This window comes from Narcine bancroftii, chromosome 2 (genome assembly GCF_036971445.1).
Source record: "Narcine bancroftii isolate sNarBan1 chromosome 2, sNarBan1.hap1, whole genome shotgun sequence".
In the NCBI taxonomy this organism is placed as follows: domain Eukaryota; kingdom Metazoa; phylum Chordata; class Chondrichthyes; order Torpediniformes; family Narcinidae; genus Narcine; species Narcine bancroftii.
The window spans coordinates 69,291,949-69,313,313 of NC_091470.1; the positions used below are offsets into that span (position 1 = coordinate 69,291,949).

At 44.5% G+C, this 21,365-nt stretch overlaps 1 protein-coding gene across 6 annotated transcripts in view; it reads left to right on the forward strand.

Moving 5' to 3' along the window:
- fermt2 (FERM domain containing kindlin 2) overlaps positions 1-21,365 on the forward strand; it is a 160,165-nt gene that overhangs the window by 82,210 nt on the left and 56,590 nt on the right. Inside the window, exon 1 of one of the 6 annotated variants that reach the window (XM_069917007.1) lies at positions 2,025-2,657. The exons of the other annotated variants lie outside the window; for them this stretch is intronic. Within the exon in view, the coding sequence (XP_069773108.1) occupies positions 2,525-2,657 (133 nt within the window). The 5' untranslated portion in view covers positions 2,025-2,524. Of the gene's footprint in view, positions 1-2,024; positions 2,658-21,365 lie in introns of those variants that run through there. 6 annotated transcript variants of the gene reach the window in all.

Genomic DNA, 21,365 nt, shown 5'->3' on the forward strand with positions numbered 1-21,365 from the left:
AAATTATCTACCTTCTGGACGCTGCCACCCCGCACTTGATTCAGCCAAACAGAAGCACAGTTCCAGATCAGGCAAATAACATCAGACTCCTCAATGTGGTGAGCTCTTTAGATCAAGAAACCACTGCCTGGGTAGATGTCTTTATCCATGCCTCACCAGAGGAAGGCAAATATGCAGCACTGAAATCGCTACTCTTCAGCACCTTTGGACTCTCTACACGTAAAAGAGCAGCCAGGCTGATGCACCTAGATGGTCTGGGAGACAGAACCCCGTCAGCTGTAATGGATGAAATGCTGGCGCTGGCAGAGGGACACAATCCCTGCCTCATGTTCGAATAGGCATTTCTCAAACAACTGCCTGACGACGTCCAGCTGATGCTTGCAGACACAGGCTTTAGCAACTCCTGGAAGGTAGCAGCCAGAGCAGACATCCTCTGGAGAACGAAACTGCCGTCAGCCAGTTAACCAGAATACTGACCCCACAGCAAGCCAAGCCCAGTGGGACACAGGGGGACACAGGAGTGCCAGCAACCCCGACAGAAGACAGAGGGCCCATGGTGGTTTTATCACCAGAGATGGGAAACAGAAGCCTGCCGCTGCTGATGGCTTCAGCGACTGGCCACCAGACAGCCTGCTACACATGTAGAACAAAAGGTCCGGAAGCTGGTTCCTCGTGGACATGGGGGCAGAAAACAGCTCCATACAGACCTACAGCAAACGAAAGGCCCAACTACAAGTTGACGCCAACATGTTTAAATGTTGGCAGTGTTGGACAAACTGCTCCTGGGGGTAGATTTCCTTAGGGCCCATGGTTTGCTGGTAGATCTGAAGGGCAGGAGGCTGGTCCACCCCAAATGTTCCCTCTTGGGGAAGCCAGACTAACTTCTCCTAACCTGGACTCAGTTGCATTCTCCAGCGACAAGTACAGCAGGGTCCTGGGCAAATTCTCATCAGTGCTCAAACCACAGTTCACCTCGACAATGCTGCAGCATAGAGTGCGGCCCCACTTCTCCAAGCAAGCACCAGAAGACAACCCCCGGACAAGCTCCACCTGGCCAAAGAGGAGTTCAGGGCCCTGGAAGAGCTTGGGATCATCTGCAGGTCAGGGGTCAAACTGCCCAAGCCTCACCGCTACACATGGTACCAAAGATAGCCAGAGGTTGGTGATCATGTGGAGACCACAGACAGCTGAACGAAGCCACCACGCTGGGCCACTACCCCCTACCACACATCCAAGACTTTGCAGCCAATCTGCATGGAGCCCGCATCTTTTCAAAAGTCAACCTGGTACGTGGCTACCATCAAATCCCAGTGCAGCCAGAAGACATCCAGAAAACTGCTTTATTCACCCCTTTGGCCTCTTCAAGTTTCTATGGATGCCTTTGGGGCTAAAAAACGCTGCACAGACTTTTCAGTGCCTTTAGATGCAGTGGGACGGGATTTTGTTTTCCTATTCGTATACCTGGACGACATCCTGATTGCCAGCAGGAACCATACATTTATCCCACCTCCACCAACTATACACCCAACTGAGCAAGTTTGGACTGACCATTAACTCCAAATGCCAGTTTGGGCAGGAGACCTTCAATTTCCTGGGCCACAGGATTTCAAAGGATGGCACCACACCCCTGCCAAACAAAGTAGAAGCGATCTTGGAAGTTCAACCAGCCTACCATAGTCAAAGGGCTGCAGGAATTCGTGGGCATGGTAAACTTCTGGTGTAGCGGGCTGGGTCAACCCCACACATGATGGGCTGAATCTCCATTGCAAAGAACCAGTGCAGCAGGGCACAGGGGCTTTCCCCCCCCCCCCCCAGCCCCCCAACCATGCAGAAGTTTCAGGCTGTAGGAGTGCATTGCCAGGAGAATGACCAGGCCTCAGCAGCATTATGACATTCCTCCCGCGAGCCTGTCGCCTCCCCTAAAAAGGAACACGCATGGTTTGAATAAACGGCAGTTACTGGTTTACTTGCTTGGTGTGGACAGCATTTATTTCAGCAGCTCTGCCTCTAGCAGTGCTACACTACCACTGTTTCCTCCCAGTGACAGCCAGCATCATGCAACCACTGTTCACCTTGATGTCAAGTTGAAAAAAGAAAGACATCACTTGGAACCCGGAGGCCAAAGCACCTATCGTCCAAACAAAGGAGGTCCTGGCCAACACTGCCATGCTAGTTCACCCCAGGACCGATGTTCCGACAACCCTCACAGTGGACACATCATGCATGGCAATTTGCGGGGTACTGGAACATCTTGTGGAAAGACACTGGAAGCCCCTGGTTTTCTTCAGTTGATATTTAAGACCATCCATATTGAAATACAGTGCTTTTGAAAGAGCTGTTAGCACTCTACCTGGCGATCCGGCTCTTCAAATACTTTCTGGAAGGCAGACCGTTTACAGCCTTCACTGACCACAAGTCCCTAACCTTTCTGTTCACCAAGGTATCAGACCTCTGGTCAGTCTGACAGCAGAGGCGCCTTTTGTACATATCGGAGTTTACAACAGCGATCGGTAAAGACAACATCATGGTGGACGCTCTATTCATGCCAACCATTCCAAACATTGGCACAGGGGATCAACTATTCAGAACCAGCAGAGGCGCAACAAGGAGACATACAGCTACAGGACCGCACCTGAAGGACGTACCATTGAGTCCAGGTGAGCAGACTCTCCTTTGAGACACAGCCTGTCGCCTCCCCTGAAAAGGAACACGCATGGTTTGAATAAACGGCAGTTACTGGTTTACTTGCTTGGTGTGGACGGCGTTTATTTCAGCAGCTCCCCGCCCCATCATCCCAGAAGCATGGAGACGGCATGTGTTTGACAGTGCATGACCCAGTGCAACTCTCAATCTAAACGACAGTCTGCATAGTATCCAGTTGGTTCATGTGGCATGGCCTCAAAAAGCAGGTCAGCAATTGGGCGAGAAAATGCACACAGTGTCAGACAGCCAAAGTCCAGAGGCACACCAAAGCCCCCCCCCCCCACCCCCGCAACAGTTCCAACCCACAACCCGTAGATTCAACCACATACATGACGACATTGTATTGCCAGTGGACCATTTCACCAGATGGCCAGAGGCAGTTCCTCTCACAGACACTACCTCCGAATCCTGCGCCAGGGCCAGAGTTGCAATTTGGGTTGCACGTTTCGGCATCCCAGACCACATCACATTGGACAGAGGGGCCCAGTTCACGTCGACCCTGTGGGCCGCTGTAACCAGCTCGTTGGGGACACAGCTGCATCACACTACAGCCCATCTCCCACAGTTAAATGGCCTTGTGGAGTGCTTCCATAGGCACCTGAAATCACCTCTGATGGCCAGACTGAAAGGCCTAAATTGGGTAGATGCGCTTCCCTACTTGGGATCTGCACAGCACCCAAAGAAGACCTGCAAGCTTCTTCAGCCAAATTGGTCTACGGACCCCCCCCCCACCCCCTGCAGTCTCCAGTGAGTTCCTACCTTCCCTGAGGGGGCAAGAGGCAGACAGCACAGTGGCCCTGAACAAGCTCTGCAATGAGTAACCTGGCACCCATCCTGACCTCCCGACATGGGCAAGCACCAACCTCTGTTCCCAGAAACTTAAAGGACTGTATGTCTTTGTTAAGAGGGGCGCGCACTGGCCACCACTGCAGCAGCCATACGAAGGGCTGTTTAGAGTAGCCAAAAACAATGGGTCGACATTTGTGCTGGACAATGGGGTAAAGAGGAGGTGTTCACTATTGATAGATTGAAGCCAGCACATGTGGACTGGGAAAGGCCAGTCGAAGTTCAAGCACCCAGGATAGAGGCAGGCCACCCAAACAAAAGAAAGTGTAGACCTTGGGTTTTGGGGGCGAGATCACCAGTTCTGGGGGGGGGGGATTTGTGTGGCAACCAACACTGTTGGTGTACAGGCAAACCGGCTCTGATTGTAACGCACGGTCAGAGCAGCCTGCACCAAAGATGGTGCCGGGCATCTTCCCCTTTCCCCAAAGGAAAGAGCCCACAGCACAAAATAGGAATATCTGCCAGTTGGTGACGCAACTCTTGTTCCCAATGGCGGGAACAGGTGCCTTTAAAAAGGCTTGGAACCAAGTAATAAATCAGTGAGCTTTGCAACCAACCTGTTGACTTGTATTATTCGCTCTGTTAGCGCAAACACTACACCTTCTTGAAAACTTCCATGAAGCATGAAGCTTTAAAGTTGGGTGTGGCAGTTTGGTGCTTCAAGGCAAGAAATTGTAATCAACCATTCTTTTATAAAGATGAAGATTCCAAATGATGAACTGAAATGGCATGATCATTATAAGTAAGATCATTTCAGAACACAAGCTTTTCTCTCTGGCTCGGCCTTGCTACTTTTACAAACTATGTATTTGTGATCATCTGCTTGTGTAGTCACTGACAATCTATGCATGTTGTCATGGAAAATTTACACTGCAAGTAATCCTGTGGAGTTGTAAGAATTTTTGTTTTGGGTAAGTTCTTGTTATAAGGAAGTAATTGCATTTGGTGGCTTTGTATATTTATCATATAAACTATTTGATCTTGGAATCTGAAGTTTATATCAGTCACCTGATTGACTATTTTCTCTTTTAGTGGGGAGTGGTTGATCAGCTATCAGACTCCATTCTAAAGAACCTATAATTTTCCACAATATGTATATCTGCAGCAGCGACAAACATTTTGGCTTCTGTTCTTTGTTGAGGCTTAGTTGCAGATGCATAATTGAATCTAATAATAGCTGGCCTTTGCACAGTACATCTGGATGGAGAATGTAGACATTGTTTAAAAAAAAAACAGCCCCATCTTTGATGATAAAGAATGTCATCTCGACTGATAATTTAAAAGGGTGTGGGAGCAGGAGCTCCAAAAGTCTTTTCCTGCAGAGATGAGGGAAAAGATTCTTAAATCAGTTAATGCCCCATCAATGTGTGATCGACACCCCTTTATTCAATTTAAGCATGTTTAAGGACAAGTTTGTCTGTAGTTTTCATAATTTTAATCCAATCTGTGATAGGTGTGATTTGCAAGTGGTTCATTGACCAACAGTTTTGGTCCTGTCTGGATTTGGAAAGGTATTGGAAAGATCTCTTTGATCCTCTTACAGTAATTCTTGCAATTGATTTACAACCACATCCCTTAACTGCTCTTTTTGGAGTTTTAGGAACAGATGTAGGTCGTTGTCTGGCTTCTGCTCATCGGATGATAGCTTTTTACCACCCTGATGGCTAGGAGAGCAATTCTTAAATGGAAGGACTCTACTGTAGTTCAATGGTTTTCTCAAACCAAGGCCTGTTTGAAATTAGAGAAAATTAGAAGTGCTACATTTGATTCCTCTGTTAAATTTGAAGAAACTTGGCGCCCATTCACACAACATTTTTGCATGATATAATTTTTGATGTTTTCTCTATTTATTGTCCCTTCCTGATACCATTAAGTTCCTCTTTTGGGTGAGGACCAGGCATGTTATGTTAGATGAACGTCGATCCAAGGCTTTCCTGTTTTTGTTTTGTTTTTCTTTTAGTATAGAGGTGTGATAGTACAGATCTATCACCAATGTACATAGTGTATATAGTTACTGTATCTAGACTGTGCTTACAGCGATTGGCTGAGAGCTAAGCCACGCCTATTGTCTGGGCCTTAAAGGGTTGTGTCCCTAGCCAGGTCGGATCATTCCGGACTGGTCGGCCACCTGTGAAGAGCTCCGGTCTTTTGCTAATAAAAGCCTTGGTTTGGATCAACAAGTCTTTGGTTCTTTCGACGAGCTCTACAATTTTATTAGCAAAAGACCGGAGCTCTTCACAGGTGGCCGACCAGTCCGGAATGATCCAACCTGGCTAGGGACACAACCCTTTAAGGCCCAGACAATAGGTGTGGCTTAGCTCTCAGCCAATCGCTGTAAGCACAGTCTAGATACAGTAACTATATACACTATGTACATTGGTGATAGATCTGTACTATCACACCTCTATACTAAAAGAAAAACAAAACAAAAACAGGAAAGCCTTGGATCGACGTTCATCTAACATAACATGCCTGGTCCTCACCCAAAAGAGGAACTTAATGGTATCAGGAAGGGACAATAAATAGAGAAAACATCAAAAATTATATCATGCAAAAAGGACGACCCCTTGGTCGACCGAGTGACTCTACTCCATGCAAACCCACATTACGCCTACGTTGAGTTCCCAGACGGGCGTGAGGACACTGTTTCGGTGCGGGACCTAGCTCAGGACGCGGTAGACCCAGCAAACCCCCCCAACTCCTTATTCTCCAGGCCCTGTGCCGCAACAGAAGGACCAACAGCACCCCAATGACCCGGGCCACCCTGCCGACAACACAACTGGGGAATTGAGCGACGGAGCAGTCGCACCCGACGAGCCCGCTGGCGACACCACTCCAGCGACCCCAATCCCGGCACCACGGCGGTCACGCGGATGGTCAGACCCCCTGACCGCTACAGTCCTTGACCTACCCCTTCCTTTCATTCTCTCCCTCGTTTTTTTTTTCCCAGGGTCAATTCTCCAAGAAGGGGTGAATGTGATCTATCACCAATGTACATAGTGTATATAGTTACTGTATCTAGACTGTGCTTACAGCAATTGGCTGAGAGCTAAGCCACACCTATTGTCTGGGCCTTAAAGGGTTGTGTCCCTAGCCAGGTCGGATCATTCCGGACTGGTCGGCCACCTGCGAAGAGCTCCGGTCTTTTGCTAATAAAAGCCTTGGTTTGGATCAACAAGTCTTTGGTTCTTTCGACAAGCTCTACAAGAGGATTTTACTATAAAGTGAATTTTTTTTCTTTGAGTATGGTAAGATAAGACACTTATTATTTGTCGACTGTTGTATATTGTAATCTTTTCAAACATGTATACTTTTTTCTCTCTGTGCATTGTCTTGTATGCTTTATATTTAAAATCAATAAAAAGATTGAGAAAGAAATATCATTTCTATAAACTAATACAGAACTCTGAGCTTGACTCCTGTCATGACCTGTTTTCCAACAGGAACATTTTCTCCTTCACTATTGCCTTTCTTATTAGTAATTACAAACGTTTGATCTTTTAGCTATCCCTGAGGAAAGATGGATTCTCAGGGTTATTCGATTTAAGGTCATTTAATTTTCTTTCATTCTAAATTTAGACATACATACAGCGCAGTAACAGGCCATTTCAGCCCACAAGTTTGTGCCGCCAAATTTACACCCCCCAGTACATTTCGAATGTTGGGTGGAAACCGGAGCCCCAAGGGAAACTAACCCCACACAGACATGGGGAGAACATACAAACTCCTTACAGCATGGGATTTGAACCATGGCACTCTATGGTTGTTTTGCTAACCGCTACGCCAACCATGCCGACAAACTCTGGTCAAATACTGTACACAATTCCTCCTGGCTGCTGTCTAACCAGCAGCTGAGGCTGTTTAATAATTCCCATCATATGGCACTGTTTACCACCACAGATGCTGCTTGATCTGCTCAGTTTTTCCAGAATTCTGTTTTCCAGACTCCAGCATCTGCAATGCGATACACAAAAGTGCTGGAGAAACTCAGCATGTCACAGAGTATCCATAGAAAGCAAAGATATATAATCAAAGTTGCAGGCCTGAGCCCTTCAAGGTATGAGCTGAAATCAGGCAGGTCCCTGAATAAAAAGGTAAGGGGTGGAGAGAAGCTGGGGCAGTGGGCGGAGCACAGGCCAACAGGCAAGAAGATCGCATTGATGGATAGGGTTGAGAGGGCAGAAGAGATGAAAGGCGATAGAGAAGGGGTATGGACAGGGAAGTTTTTCTCGCACTTTGGTGTATTGCACGACAATCACAGGCTCTGCAGACTTTCCTGTTTAACTCCAGCACAAAGTGTTCAATGCACAAAGAATAACTTGTTTTAAGAAGTCATTCAGTCAAAACCTATTATGTTGTTCATTGATCTCCATTTCAGTTTGTTATTTTTACCTCTTGGTTCAGAAACCAACAATATTCCTGCTTGGTTTTAAGTTGATTAAGTGAGCTTCATGAACTTGGTCTCTATTAGTTTGTGGCCCATGACAATAGTAGGATGATGAACCAGTGGAAATTGATTCTATGGTCTCTGTGTCTTCAATGGTAGCTATTTCAGTGTCCATTCTCCGTCCACTTCCTTTTGTCTGCAGTTTCTGCATTTGTTTGTAATAAATTGCATTTTATATCTATTTTGTCCATTTTTTTTTTCTGTTTTGTTCCGGGTTCCTGAATCACATTTTATAAATAAGTGGCGCTATTGCTTCAAGACCAGGAGTTTCTTGCTCTGTATTTTTAAAAACCGGTGTATCTTTGTAAACTTCAGCAATTTATCTACACCCCACATGATGCTGTGTAGCTTTGAAATCTAGTACGGTAATTTGTGAGGAACTTATCAAATGCCTTTTAAGAAAACTTTATGCCATGGAGCATTATTCATCTAACATGTTCCAATCTGAGGGATTGCCAACAAACAAGTTAAAATTGACTTATTACTTTGTTTTATATATTGGCAATCATCATTTGCCTCTGCTTTTTCCTTCCAGCTTTCCAGTTGTAACTAAAGCTGCTTTCAGGTGGAATAGCTGGGAGAATACGGCTCCGGAGCCGGCTGCGGGTGTGCGCGAAGCGACATTCAGGTGGCAGCAGCGAAGGTGCTGTTCTGGCACCTGAAAGGTCCGCAGCGGGGAGAGGCACCTTGGAGCGAATGCCGTAGTCCCGCCCACTGTCAGGGATGGGGCGGCCAGTACGGGACTTTGGGGCAGGGGTGGCTGGCGCGGGACGTCGGAGGGGGTGGGGGGGGCTGTCAGGCAGCAGGGAGGGGGGCTGTCAGGCGCAGGGAGTTGGGTCGTCGGCTGATTGACATCAACCCATCCCCTAGCAGCCACTTTTAGGCTGCTGCTTTCAGGTCCCTCGGGGACTGCTCGGATGCGGAGATTATGCCTCCCCGAGGAGGGTTGGGTTAGTACTCCTCGGGGCCTGGTTCTCTGCTTTCAGGTGGCCTCCCGACAGCTGCATTTGGGTAGAATATACAGCTTTATATTAAGGTATTCTGGTCACCTGAAAGCAGCTTAAATGTTCTAATATATCTCTTTGCATGGTGTGTCCAAAGAATTTTGACTGCTACTTTCTGATTCTTTTAAGTAATGAACATTTTATTTTTGTTCTTTGTGGAACTTCTTCATTTGTTATACTGTCCATATATGATATGCATAGAACTTTTCTGAGAAACTGTATCTCTGCTGCATTGATTTTTTTCTTCCATTGCATTTGTGATGGTTCATGACTTGTAGCCATACATCAATATAGGAAGAATGTAGTAGCTAAGAGTTCTAGGGCAGATGTCAATTGCTATTTTCTTGTTCGTTAGGATGTTTCAAAGGAATGAAATTGATAAATGTATTAATATCATGGTTAGAAATAGGAGAGGCAACAGCTACAATTCAAAGGGTCAGAGATCATGATGGATGGAGAGACAAGATTGCCATGCCAAATGGCAAGGCACTTGAACAACAATCATTTGCCAATTTTTGGATGATTTTAGTTGGGGGTTGAACAATTGGTATATATTTTTAAAATTTTATTTTTCACACTATGAACCATATTAACCAAAATACACAAACATTTCCCTCTTCAATATACACAGTGTCATTTTCTCCCCTTTACCCCCCCCTCCCTTCTTCCTTTCCAACTCCCTCCCTACCTACTAAACGTTCAACATATACAATACAATAAACCCATTATACAATGTCAGAAAATAAGCAAGAAAATTGTGTCACCTACTTTTACACACTGGGTCAGTTCATTTAGTCTTCTTCTCATTCTGTCATTTTAGTGGGTGGAGGTCCACAATAGGCCCTCTCTGTTGTGTTCCATGTACAGTTACTGTGACGTTATTTCTTAAATTATATGTTATTTTTTTCCAATGGAATACATTTATTCATTTCTATGTACCATTGCTGTACTCTCAGGCTCTCTTCTGATTTTCAGGTTGACATACATTTTTTTGAAACAGCTAAGGCTATCATAATGAATCTTTTTTGTGCTTCGTCCAAATTGAGGCCTAGTTCATACTTCTTAAATTACTTAGAAGAAAGATCTCTGGATTTTTTGGTTTGTTGGTTTTTATGATTTTATTTAATACCTGATTTAGATCTTCCCAAAACTTTTCCACTTTCTCACATGCCCAAACTGTTGTTCCCATTTCCTTCTTACAGCGAAAACATCTATCTGATATTGTTGGGTTCCATTTATTTAACTTTTGGGGCGTGATATATAGCCTGTGTAACCAGTTATATTGTATCATGAGTAACCTCGTGTTTATTGTATTTCTCATAGTTCCGGAGCATAGGTTTTCCCATTTTTCATTTTTTATCTTCATGTTTAGATCTTGTTCCCACTTTTGTTTGGGTTTACAGCTTACTAACAGTTGGTATATATGAAGAGATTGTGGCGGCGCACGCGCTCAGGATGAACCGGCCCTGCTTGTAATGCCATATAGTGGTACTGCCCCGGGAATATGGCGCCTTTGGGGGTTTCTTCCTCAATCAAACCTGTGTGGCACGTGCCCCGGGCAGCGATTGTGACGTCATCACGCACGTGGTGAATGAACCAATGCTGCCCTTAAAGGGGCACGTGCCAAATTCAAATAAAACAGTCGTTAACGACCCTCAGCGTGGTGGCTGTGCTTCTTACACTGCTCACCCACCACAGGATCTTTATTTCAATCATTCCAGGATTATGAAGTGTTGCCTATTAAAATTAGTTTAAAGACTGCAGATCTGAGTCCCCCTTCCCTTAGGTAAGCTGTCTCTGCTTACCATTAAACTGCCGACAGGATTGTAATCCTCAGTGTCAGAGAATGTTTGTAATTGATGTTGCAGGTGCAAGAAGTTGACCTTATTTGGTGTGTGAATGTGTCTCAAAAGACTCCCTTTTCTACAAGCCATAATTTCTGCTGTAGATCAAAATTAGGAGTGGTTAGAAAGCAAAGACCGAGAACCTGAAAGTGTGAAAATGCTTGGGTACATGCCTTTCAACAGATCTGGGTAAGAGAGAGTTTCTCAAGAAAATAGGAAGTATTTTTACTGGTATTCTCAGAATATTGAACCTAAAAGTCATGTAGTACAGAAATGAACTCTACTGCCCACCATGTCCATGTGAACCTCGTTCAGCAGTACTTGTTCCATAGCCTTGAGAAAATTCTTTAAATGTGAGCCTCTGCCTCCATCACCCATTCAGGCAGTGTATTCCTGATAGGTATTTTAGTTTAAAAAAAACCACTTCCTCCTGCTCCCTATACAAAACAACAGCCTTCTAGTTTTAGACCCCTTTGCTATATCAGTGTACTGTAAGAAGACCGCAGAGCCCACCTCACTGACAAAAGGCAAAGGAGGAAAAACCCAACACCCAACCCCAACCAACCAATTTTCCCCTGCAACCGCTGCAATCGTGTCTGCCTGTCCCGCATCGGACTTGTCAGCCACAAACGAGCCTGCAGCTGACGTGGACTTTTTACCCCCTCCATAAATCTTCGTCCGCGAAGCCAAGCCAAAGAATCTTCTTCAGCATGATGCTGAAACAAGCCATGAAAGACCTCAACAATGAAGACGCTGTTTATATCCGGTACCGCACGGGATGGCAGTCTCTTCAATCTGAGCCGCCTGCAAGCTCACACCAAGACACAAGAGCAACTTGTCCGTGAACTACTCTTTGCAGACGATGCTGCTTTAGTTGCCCATTCAGAGCCAGCTCTTCAGCGCTTGGCATCCTGTTTTGCGGAAGCTGCCAAAATGTTTGGCCTGGAAGTCAGCCTGAAGAAAACTGAGGTCCTCCATCAGCCTGAAGAAAACTGAGGTCCTCCATCAGCCTGAAGAAAACTGAGGTCCTCCATCAGCCAGCTCCCCACTATGACTCCCAGCCCCCCCACATCTCCATCGGGCACACAAAACTCAAAACGGTCAACCAGTTTACCTATCTCGGCTGCACCATTTCATCAGATGCAAGGATCGACAACGAGATAGACAACAGACTCGCCAAGGCAAATAGTGCCTTTGGAAGACTACACAAAAGAGTTTGGAAAAACAACCAACTGAAAAACCTCACAAAGAATAGCATATACAGAGCCATTGTCATACCCAAACTCCAATTCGGCTCCGAATCATGGGTCCTCTACCGGCATCACCTACGGCTCCTAGAACGCTTGCACCAGCATTGTCTCCGCTCCATCCTCAGCATTCATTGGAGCGACTTCATCACCAACATCGAAGTACTCGAGATGGCAGAGGCCGACAGCATCGAATCCACGCTGTTTAAGATCCAACTGCGCTGGGTAGGTCACGTCTCCAGAATGGAGGACCATCGCCTTTCCAAGATCGTGTTATATGGCGAGCTCTCCACTGGCCACTGTGACAGAGGTGCACCAAAGAAGAGGTACAAGGACTGCTTAAAGAAATCTCTTGGTGCCTGCCACATTGACCACCGCCAGTGGGCTGATATCGCCTCAAACCGTGCATCTTGGCGCATCACAGTTCGGCGGGCAGCAACCTCCTTGGAAGAAGACCGCAGAGCCCACCTCACTGACAAAAGAGGAAAAACCCAACACCCAACCCCAACCAACCAATTTTCCCTTGCAACCGCTGCAACCATGTCTGCCTGTCCCGCATCGGACTTGTCAGCCACAAACGAGCCTGCAGCTGACGTGGACATTACCCCTCCATAAATCTTCGTCCGCGAAGCCAAGCCAAAGAGAAGATATTGGTACATGTTACCATAAAATTGATTTTAAAAAACTATTGGGGAAAGATTTACAACATCAGGTATTTTCCTGTAAGAATTATGGATTGCACTGTAATATCAAAATTCATTTCTCTAACAGCATCTCTATTTGAATTTTTAAAATTTCAAATAATATTTTCTGTATCAAATAACTATGGCATTTCGTATTGTTTTTCTGCTGCTTTGTTTTGGAAATTTCAAATAAAATGGTTTTTCAGGGCTACCACAAGCTCGTGACTAATTTTGTCAAATTGGAGAAGAATATTTATAAAATTTTAATTTGGTTATAAGTTGGAAAATTCAGATGTCCACTCTTGGTTTGGGATGTGTGTTTGTCCCTGGCAACTATAGAAATGTTATTTCAAAGGCGGCGCTAGTAAATGTATTAAACCTCATTGCTCTTGCTTTCAAGAACTTGCTTGCAAGTTCATAGATGGTATTACATAATTGCTACAGTTGGTGTGTGGATTGTGGATATTTTTTCTTCCATATATAGTACAGTAAATGGGTTGGAAGGAAATTGAATACATTATTTTAGTCCAACATCATTTGCACTGTTCATTTGAACAGAATGCGAGTATTTTTTTATACCTAATACCAAATGCATGACATTTCTTTTGAGTTATTTTAAAACCCAAGGCAAATATCTTTTTGACTTCACTGGGCTACTGGAAATATTTTATGATTTAAACTTTGGAGGAATATGAGAGTAAATAGTCTTTGCTTCTAACTAATGATTGCTAAATTCTTACATTTGTATCTATTAAAATTAAAAAATGTAAGTTGTATTGCAAAGTAAGTGATTCTCTTTTGTAAAATGATTTGATAATACAGAGGGTTAATTTGCTTGCAGTTAACTATTTATTATCCTGGGCTTTGCAGATTTATAATTAAAACAAAATTACATGTGTGTATTGTAGATATGGAAGCTGAAGAAAATGTGTGTTTTTTTTTCTGCTTGGCAGTACAGAAATGCAGTACCGAACTTTCTTTTTGGCCTAGTCCCACTAACCTGTACCCAATCCATAGTCCTCCATACCTCTCCCATCCATGTACCTGTCCAAATTCTTCTCAAATATTAAAATTGAGCCTGCATTCACTAACTCAGCTGGCAGCTTGCTCCAGTCTCCTACTATCGGTTGTGTTGTTCCTGAGAACATTTGATCACAATTTCCTCTCCTTAGTTCCTGACTAATCCCAATGTAATTAACCCTTCCCCAATTAAACACTTTACCATTTTGTCTTATCCTTGTACATCGCTATTGCGAAAGGTCAGGGCGTTGCGTTCACTTTCACTGAAATGCTTCCCCACTGAGTGGTCTGTCACTTGACCAGGTTCGTTACCCAGTTCTAGATCCAGTATTGTGTCAGGAATTCTTTGAAACCTGACAAATTTTGCCCCATCAATCCCTCTTGCAGTTAACAACACTGTTATTTCTGCACCATTCAAAATCTGTCATAGATCTGATGACTATGACATGTCCCTGGTTGATTGTTTATCTCTGACCCCTCCCCCTTCTCCAAAGCAGTATCCAAAACTGTATACTTATTGCTGAGAGGACCAGCCATGGAGTGCTCCGTTCTGACTGCCTATTCCCCTTCCCTCTCCTAACAGTCACCCAGTTACCTGTCTCTTGCCACTATTACTTACTGGTAAGGCACAATTGCTATTTAGCGGGAATTCAACACAAAATATACTTGAGAAAATGTACATAGACAAAATGTAAACAAAGAAATGTAAATAAACTGAAATACATAAAATAAATAATGTCCAAAGTAAGAATCCTTAAATAAATCTGCATTTGTTGATAGTGGAGGGATAGGAACTGTTCCTGGAAATGTGGTATGAGTTTTGTGACACCTAGACTTCTTCCCTGATGGCAGCAGCGAGAACAGAGCATGTGCTGGGTGATGTGAATCCTTGATGATTGCTGCTACTCTCCAACAGCAGCGCTCCATGTAGATTTTCTCAATAGTGGGAAGAGTTTTGCCTATGGTGTACTGGGCTGTGTCCACTACCTTTTTCAGGGCTTTCTGCTCAGTAGTATTAGTGCCCCCATACCAGGCTGTGATGCAGCTGGTCAGCACACTTTCTCCTACACATCTGTAGGTTTGGCAAGGTTTTCAATGTCATTCCAAGCCTCCACAAACTCCTGAGGCATTGATGTGCTTTCTTCATGATGAAAGGTTGCAGACTCTGGGAGAGCAGTGGATTGACACAGTGCACCAGAAACAGGAAAAACAAATTGTGTTGAGGAGAAGCAAAGGAGGTGACCCTAACGACTGTGGCCATGGTGATGAACCAGCGAGGGGCTCTGCAGCTGAAGGACATGCAGGTGATGAGCTGTTGGCAATTTGCAGGCGAGGAACCTGCACAGCTCCAGGCTGCGGGCAACTTAAGGTGAAATAATGTAATAGGCAGCGGGCTGCTGGAGGCTGCTTCATGCGAACCAGGTATCAGAACTGGGATTTGAGAGGATCCTGAGAGCAAGAAGGGCTCACAAAGGAGCCTGAGGGCGGAAGGCTTCCTCATCATGTCTGAGGCTTGTAGCTGGGCTCAGGGTGATGATGGTTTGAACTGAACTGGAATATTATGTGGCTGCAGAGACTGGGGAACGCTGGAGGCGAATCCACGGAAACACTGTGACTGGATGGGGGACTCTCTTTTGCTTGTCTTTCTCTGATTATTGGGGGCACCCAGCAATGCGGTTAATAATTCTATGTCTGCTGATGGCAACTGAAGTCAATTTCATATGATAATGCATTTCTGTTTTATTACTTGACAATAAATACCCAGTAGTATCTAATCTGGGAATGAAGCTTTACTGTCCCATGCAGCAGATTTGGTTGCAAGAACCCTATTCTGAAACTCTACCATTTTTTAAAAGATATACCCCACTAGAGAAGCAGCGCGTCTTCAATTTGAGCCCCCTCATGATTGAATGTAACAATAAACTGACCTTTGTCTGAGCTCTAATCAGTTCAGGCTAAGTTAGCATGCACTTGTAAATAACAATCTAGTGAATCTTATGCCTCCAGTGCTAGTATAGTCTTTAATCAAGAGATTAAAACTATACACTGTTTTCAAAGTATAGTCTTGCTAAAGTCCTATATTGTTGCAGCAAAACCTACCAGTTTTGTATCTCTTCAACAGACACCTATCCCGAAGATGTTCTTCTTTGCTCTCTGATGGGGGTTCTCTGAGATTTTCTCTCATTGCTCCACATCTGTAATCCCTGCTGCTCTCAAGCTCTGTCATCATGTACTCACCTAGATCTGTTTCCACAGCCAAGTTGCCTTCCTCACTACTTGTCTCCGCTGCCATCTTGTGTCTTGTGGCTTCAAGCTCCAGTTTCAGGCCTCCCAGTTTGGCCCCTGCAAGGATGCCCTCACTTATCTACCTATTACCTCCTACCTGTGGGACTGTGGTCCTCCTCCTGCCTCTCCCCCACCCCCACCATATTGTTCAAGTGCCTGACCATATTTTGTCCATACCTTGATGAAGGGCTCAAGCCCAAAATATTGATTGTGTCTTTATCTTTGCTATATAATTACATTTTGACCTGTTGAGTTTCTCCAGCATTGTTTTCTTTACCAACTTTAGACAAATTTTGTGTCTTTTTAAGTGACGCAATCAAAATCTACTTCATTGTTTACCCAATCTTTCACTTCATGCTGCCTATGTATTAATTTGATCACCTGCCAGATCATTCTCTTTTATAAAAATGATGGAATACAAAAAGTGCTATCCAATCCATTTTCTTGATATGACATGTACCATTCCATTCCAGTGGCATGGGTGGACTATCAGACTGGTAGCAATGGGTCAAGAAGACTATTATCACCATACTGTTGGTCCAGGAAATTGGTAACTTGTCAATATATTGAAATAACCATATAACCACTACCAGCCCCCCCATATCTCCATCGGGCACACAAAACTCAAAACAGTCAACCAATTTACCTATCTCAGTTGCATCATTTCATCGGATGCAAGGATCGACAGCGAGATAGACAACAGACTCGCCAAGGCAAATAGCGCCTTTGGAAGACTGCACAAAAGAGTCTGGAAAAACAACCAACTGAAAAACCTCACAAAGAATAGCATATACAGAGCCGTTGTCATACCCACACTCCTGTTCAGCTCCGAATCATGGGTCCTTTACCGGCATCACCTACGGCTCCTAGAACGCTTCCACCAGCATTGTCTCCGCTCCATCCTCAACATTCATTGGAGCGACTTCATCACCAACATCGAAGTACTCGAGATGGCAGAGGCCGACAGCATCGAATCCACGCTGCTGAAGATCCAACTGCGCTGGGTAGGTCACGTCTCCAGAATGGAGGACCATCGCCTTCCCAAGATCGTGTTATATGGCGAGCTCTCCACTGGCCACTGTGACAGAGGTGCACCAAAGAAGAGGTACAAGGACTGCTTAAAGAAATCTCTTGGTGCCTGCCACATTGACCACCGCCAGTGGGCTGATATCGCCTCAAACCGTGCATCTTGGCGCATCACAGTTCGGCGGGCAGCAACCTCTTTGGAAGAAGACCGCAGAGCCCACCTCACTGACAAAAGAGGAAAAACCCAACACCCAACCCCAACCAACCAATTTTCCCTTGCAACCGCTGCAAACGTGTCTGCCTGTCCCGCATCGGACTTGTCAGCCACAAACGAGCCTGCAGCTGATGTGGACATTTACCCCTTCATAAATCTTCGTCCGCGAAACCAAGCCAAAGAAGATAACCACTTACAGCACAGAACAGGCCAGTTCGACCCTACTTGTCCATGCCGTAACAAATCCCCACCCTCCTAGTCCCACTGACCAGCACCCGGTCCATACCCCTCCAGTCCTCTCCTCTCCATGTAACTATCCAGTCTATCCTTAAATGTAACCAATGATCCCGCCTCAACCACGTCTTCCGGAAGCTCATTCCACATCCCCACCACCCTTTGCGTAAAGAAATTTCCCCTCATATTCCCCTTATAATTTTCCCACTTCAATCTTAAACCATGCCCTCTAGTTTGAATCTCCCCACTCTTAATTGAAGAAACCTATCCACATTTACTCTGTCTGTCCCTTTTAAAATCTTAAACACCTCTATCAAGTCCCCCCTCAATCTTCTACGCTCCAGAGAAAAAAAGCCCTAGTCTGCACAACCTTTTCCTGTAACTCAAACCTTGAAATCCTGTCAACATTCTCGTGAACCTTCTCTGCACTCTCTCTATTTTCTTTATATATTTCCTATAATTTGGTGACCAAAACTGCACACAGTACTCCAAATTTGGCCTCACCAATGCCTTGTACAATTTCATCATAACCTCCCTACTCTTGAAATCAGTACTCCAATTTATGAAGACCAACATTCCAAATGCCTTCTTCACCACACCATCTACCTGAGTATCAGCCTTGAGGGTACTATTTACCATCACTCCTAAATCCCTTTATTGCTCTGCACATCTCAATAGCCTACCATTTAATGGATATGACCTATTTAGATTTGCATCTAAAATCTGAATTTTATTTTGGAATTTTTTTTTAACTTTCTTAAACTATTTGGTCCATGCATTTCATATATTCACACTTAGATGTCCAAACCAAATTTCATCTCTTCATTTACTCACCAGATTTTTCCTCTGAAAATATAGGGCCACCAAACAAGAAATAAAGGTGTGTTGGAAGAGGTAAAAGACGGTAGATGCTGGAATCTGAAGCAAATAAAAAAAATCTGCTGGAGGATCTCAGTGGGTCGAGCAGCATCAGAGGAAGGAGTTGTTGAGATCTTGCAATGGAGCTGCTTAAAGATTCTAGCGCAGCAAGATGAAGGAAAGGAAGTGGCTGTGCATCAAAATCAACCAATGTGTTTTTATTTGAAAGAAAGTAGATTCTTGCTGATTAGCTGCCATAAAATTGGTCATTTTGACTAAATTTTGGCGAATACAGAGGGATGTGTTTTAAGTGACTTGCCAGATTACAAGGAGAGCAGGGGTATAGGGAGAGAATAGTCAATTTATTGTGTGCAGTCTTACTAAAGTAAAACCCAATATTAACTTTGATTTGAGAGTGGCACAATAATGGATTAAATGTGATGTAGACAGAGCAGGAATGGTGTTCAGATGACAAAATGAAACCAAGTGAGAGCAGTATGTGCCTATATGTAATTAATGCAAGATGGTCAATGCATAAGCCAAAATGTTGTTAAAATGTAATCCAATAACAGACAATGCAAATCACAGTAAATAATAATCAAACCACATATTGCTCTATTGAAGCTGTAAGTAATGTGCCCTGTTGAGCAAAGAAAGCAATGCAAGTAAAATCACAAGGCCAATCTGTAGTGTTTCAGTGGGGAGGGGAAAAAAAATCCAGTTTCTTTCAATCTAGAAAGGAAGTATCTGAGTGAGAACAATACAAGTTGTTCATCGTGAATAAGCAATGAGCTGCTGTAGGAACTCAGCAGGTCAGGCAACATCCATTGATTGAAATTATCAGTCAATGTTTTGGGTCAAGATCCTTTATAAAGACCAAAGTATAAGTGGGGGGGGAGGGGGCTGGCTGATGTTTCATATATTATAGGGGAAAGAAGTTGGTGAGGGGCCAAGAAGTGAGAGGAAAAGTTGGAGAAGGAGGAAATCAAAAGCTTTGTCATTAGGTTTAAGATTGTCCAGGAGAAATAAAATGTCTGTTTCCTCAAGTTTAATTTGGTCTTGCCTTGATAATGTGGTTGGGGGAATTGAAATGCTTTGCTAGAGGAAATTCAAGCTTAGAGCCACCATTGTTTGGTCCCACTGATGAAGTGGAGGCTGCACTGAGTACACAGAATGCAGATTAGGTTGGTTGATGTGCAGGTAAAGCTCTGTCTGACCTAGAAGTTCTGCTTATGGCCTTGGATGGAGGTGAGGAGCGAGATGTAGAGATAAATTTTGCACTTGCTGGGTTTACAGGGGGAAGTGCCTAAAGGGGCGGAAGGGTGGGAAAGGAAGAGCAGATCAAGGAGACTGATCCCTGTGAAAAGTGGATAGGTGTGGGGAGGGAAAGATGATGGTGGTGGGATTGCGCTGAGGTTGGCGGAAGTGCTAGAGGATAATGTCTCAGCTGTGGAAGTGGTGAGGTGGGAAGTGAAGACCAAGGAAACTGTCCTTGTTTTGCCTGGCTTTGTGGGGGTGGGTGGGGGGGGGGGGGGGAGAGGAAGGGAGTATAAGAAATGGAGGAAATAGGATATGGGCTTGATCGTTGATTGCATTGGGGAATCCATGCTCATTATTTCGGATGTCTTCGGGTGGAAGGCCTCCTGGGAACAGATGCAGTGGAGGAATTGGGAGATGGTGCTCTTAAAAGGGACATGGTGGAAGAGGTATAATCCAGCCAACTTTTGAGTCAGTGGCTTTGTAATGTAATGGATATCAGATTTCAGATTTATGGTCAGTACATAAATGGCATCACATGCAACCCTGAGATTCTTTTTCCTGCAGGCAAGGCAGAATTCCCACATTACTAGTGCAAAAAAAACTATACAGTGTATACATGTAAACAAACTAAGAACTAAACAGATGACAAATGAAAACATAGAAACATAGAAGATAGGAGCAGAAGTAAGTCATTCGACCCTTCAAGCCTGCTCCGCCATTCAACGAGATCATGGCTGATCTTAAAGTTCAGTACCCCGTCCCCGCCTTCTCTCCGTAACCTTTAATACTCTTATACTGACGAAATAGATCTAATTCCCTCTTAAATATATTTAATGAACCTGCCTCTACTGCCCTCTGTGGCAATGAATTCCACAGATTCACCACCCTCTGGGTAAAGAAATTCCTCCTCAACTCGGTCCTAAATGGTTTGCCTATTATCCTCAAACCATGGCCCCGGGTTCTGGATTTTCCCATCATTGGAAACATCCCATCTGCATCCATTCTGTCCAGTCCTGCCAGAATTTTATAGGTCTCTATGAGATCCCCTCTCAATCTTCTAAACTCCAGCGAGTACAATCCCAATTTGCGCAATCTTTCCTCATAAGTCATTCCTGCCATTCCAGGTATTAGCCTGGTGAATCGCCTCTGCACTCCCTCCATTGCAAGAACATCCTTCCTTAGATAAGGTGACCAAAACTGCACACAATACTCCAGGTGGGGGGGTCTCACCAAGGCCCTGTAGAGCTGCAGTAAGATATCCTTGTTCCTATACTCAAACCCTCTTGATATGAAGGCCAACATACCATTTGCCTTTTTAACCACCTGCTGAACCTGCATGCTCGCCTTCAGAGACTGGTGTACAAGTACCCTTAGGTCTCTCTGCACTTCCCCATCTCTTAATCTATTGCCATTCAAATAGTAATCTGCCCTCCGGTTTGTATTACCAAAGTGGATAACCTCACATTGATCCACATTGTAGTGCATTTGCCATGTATCTGCCCAGTCCCTCAAAACAATTAAGTGCACAAGTAAAAGTCCTTAATGACTCTCTGGGTTTGTTTTTGAAGAGTCTGATAGTAACTGTTCCTGAAACTGGTGGTGCGAGTCTTGTGGCACCTATTCCTCTTTCCTGATGACAGCAGAGAGAACAGCATGTGCTGGGTCTTGTAGATCCTTGATAATTGCTGCTGCT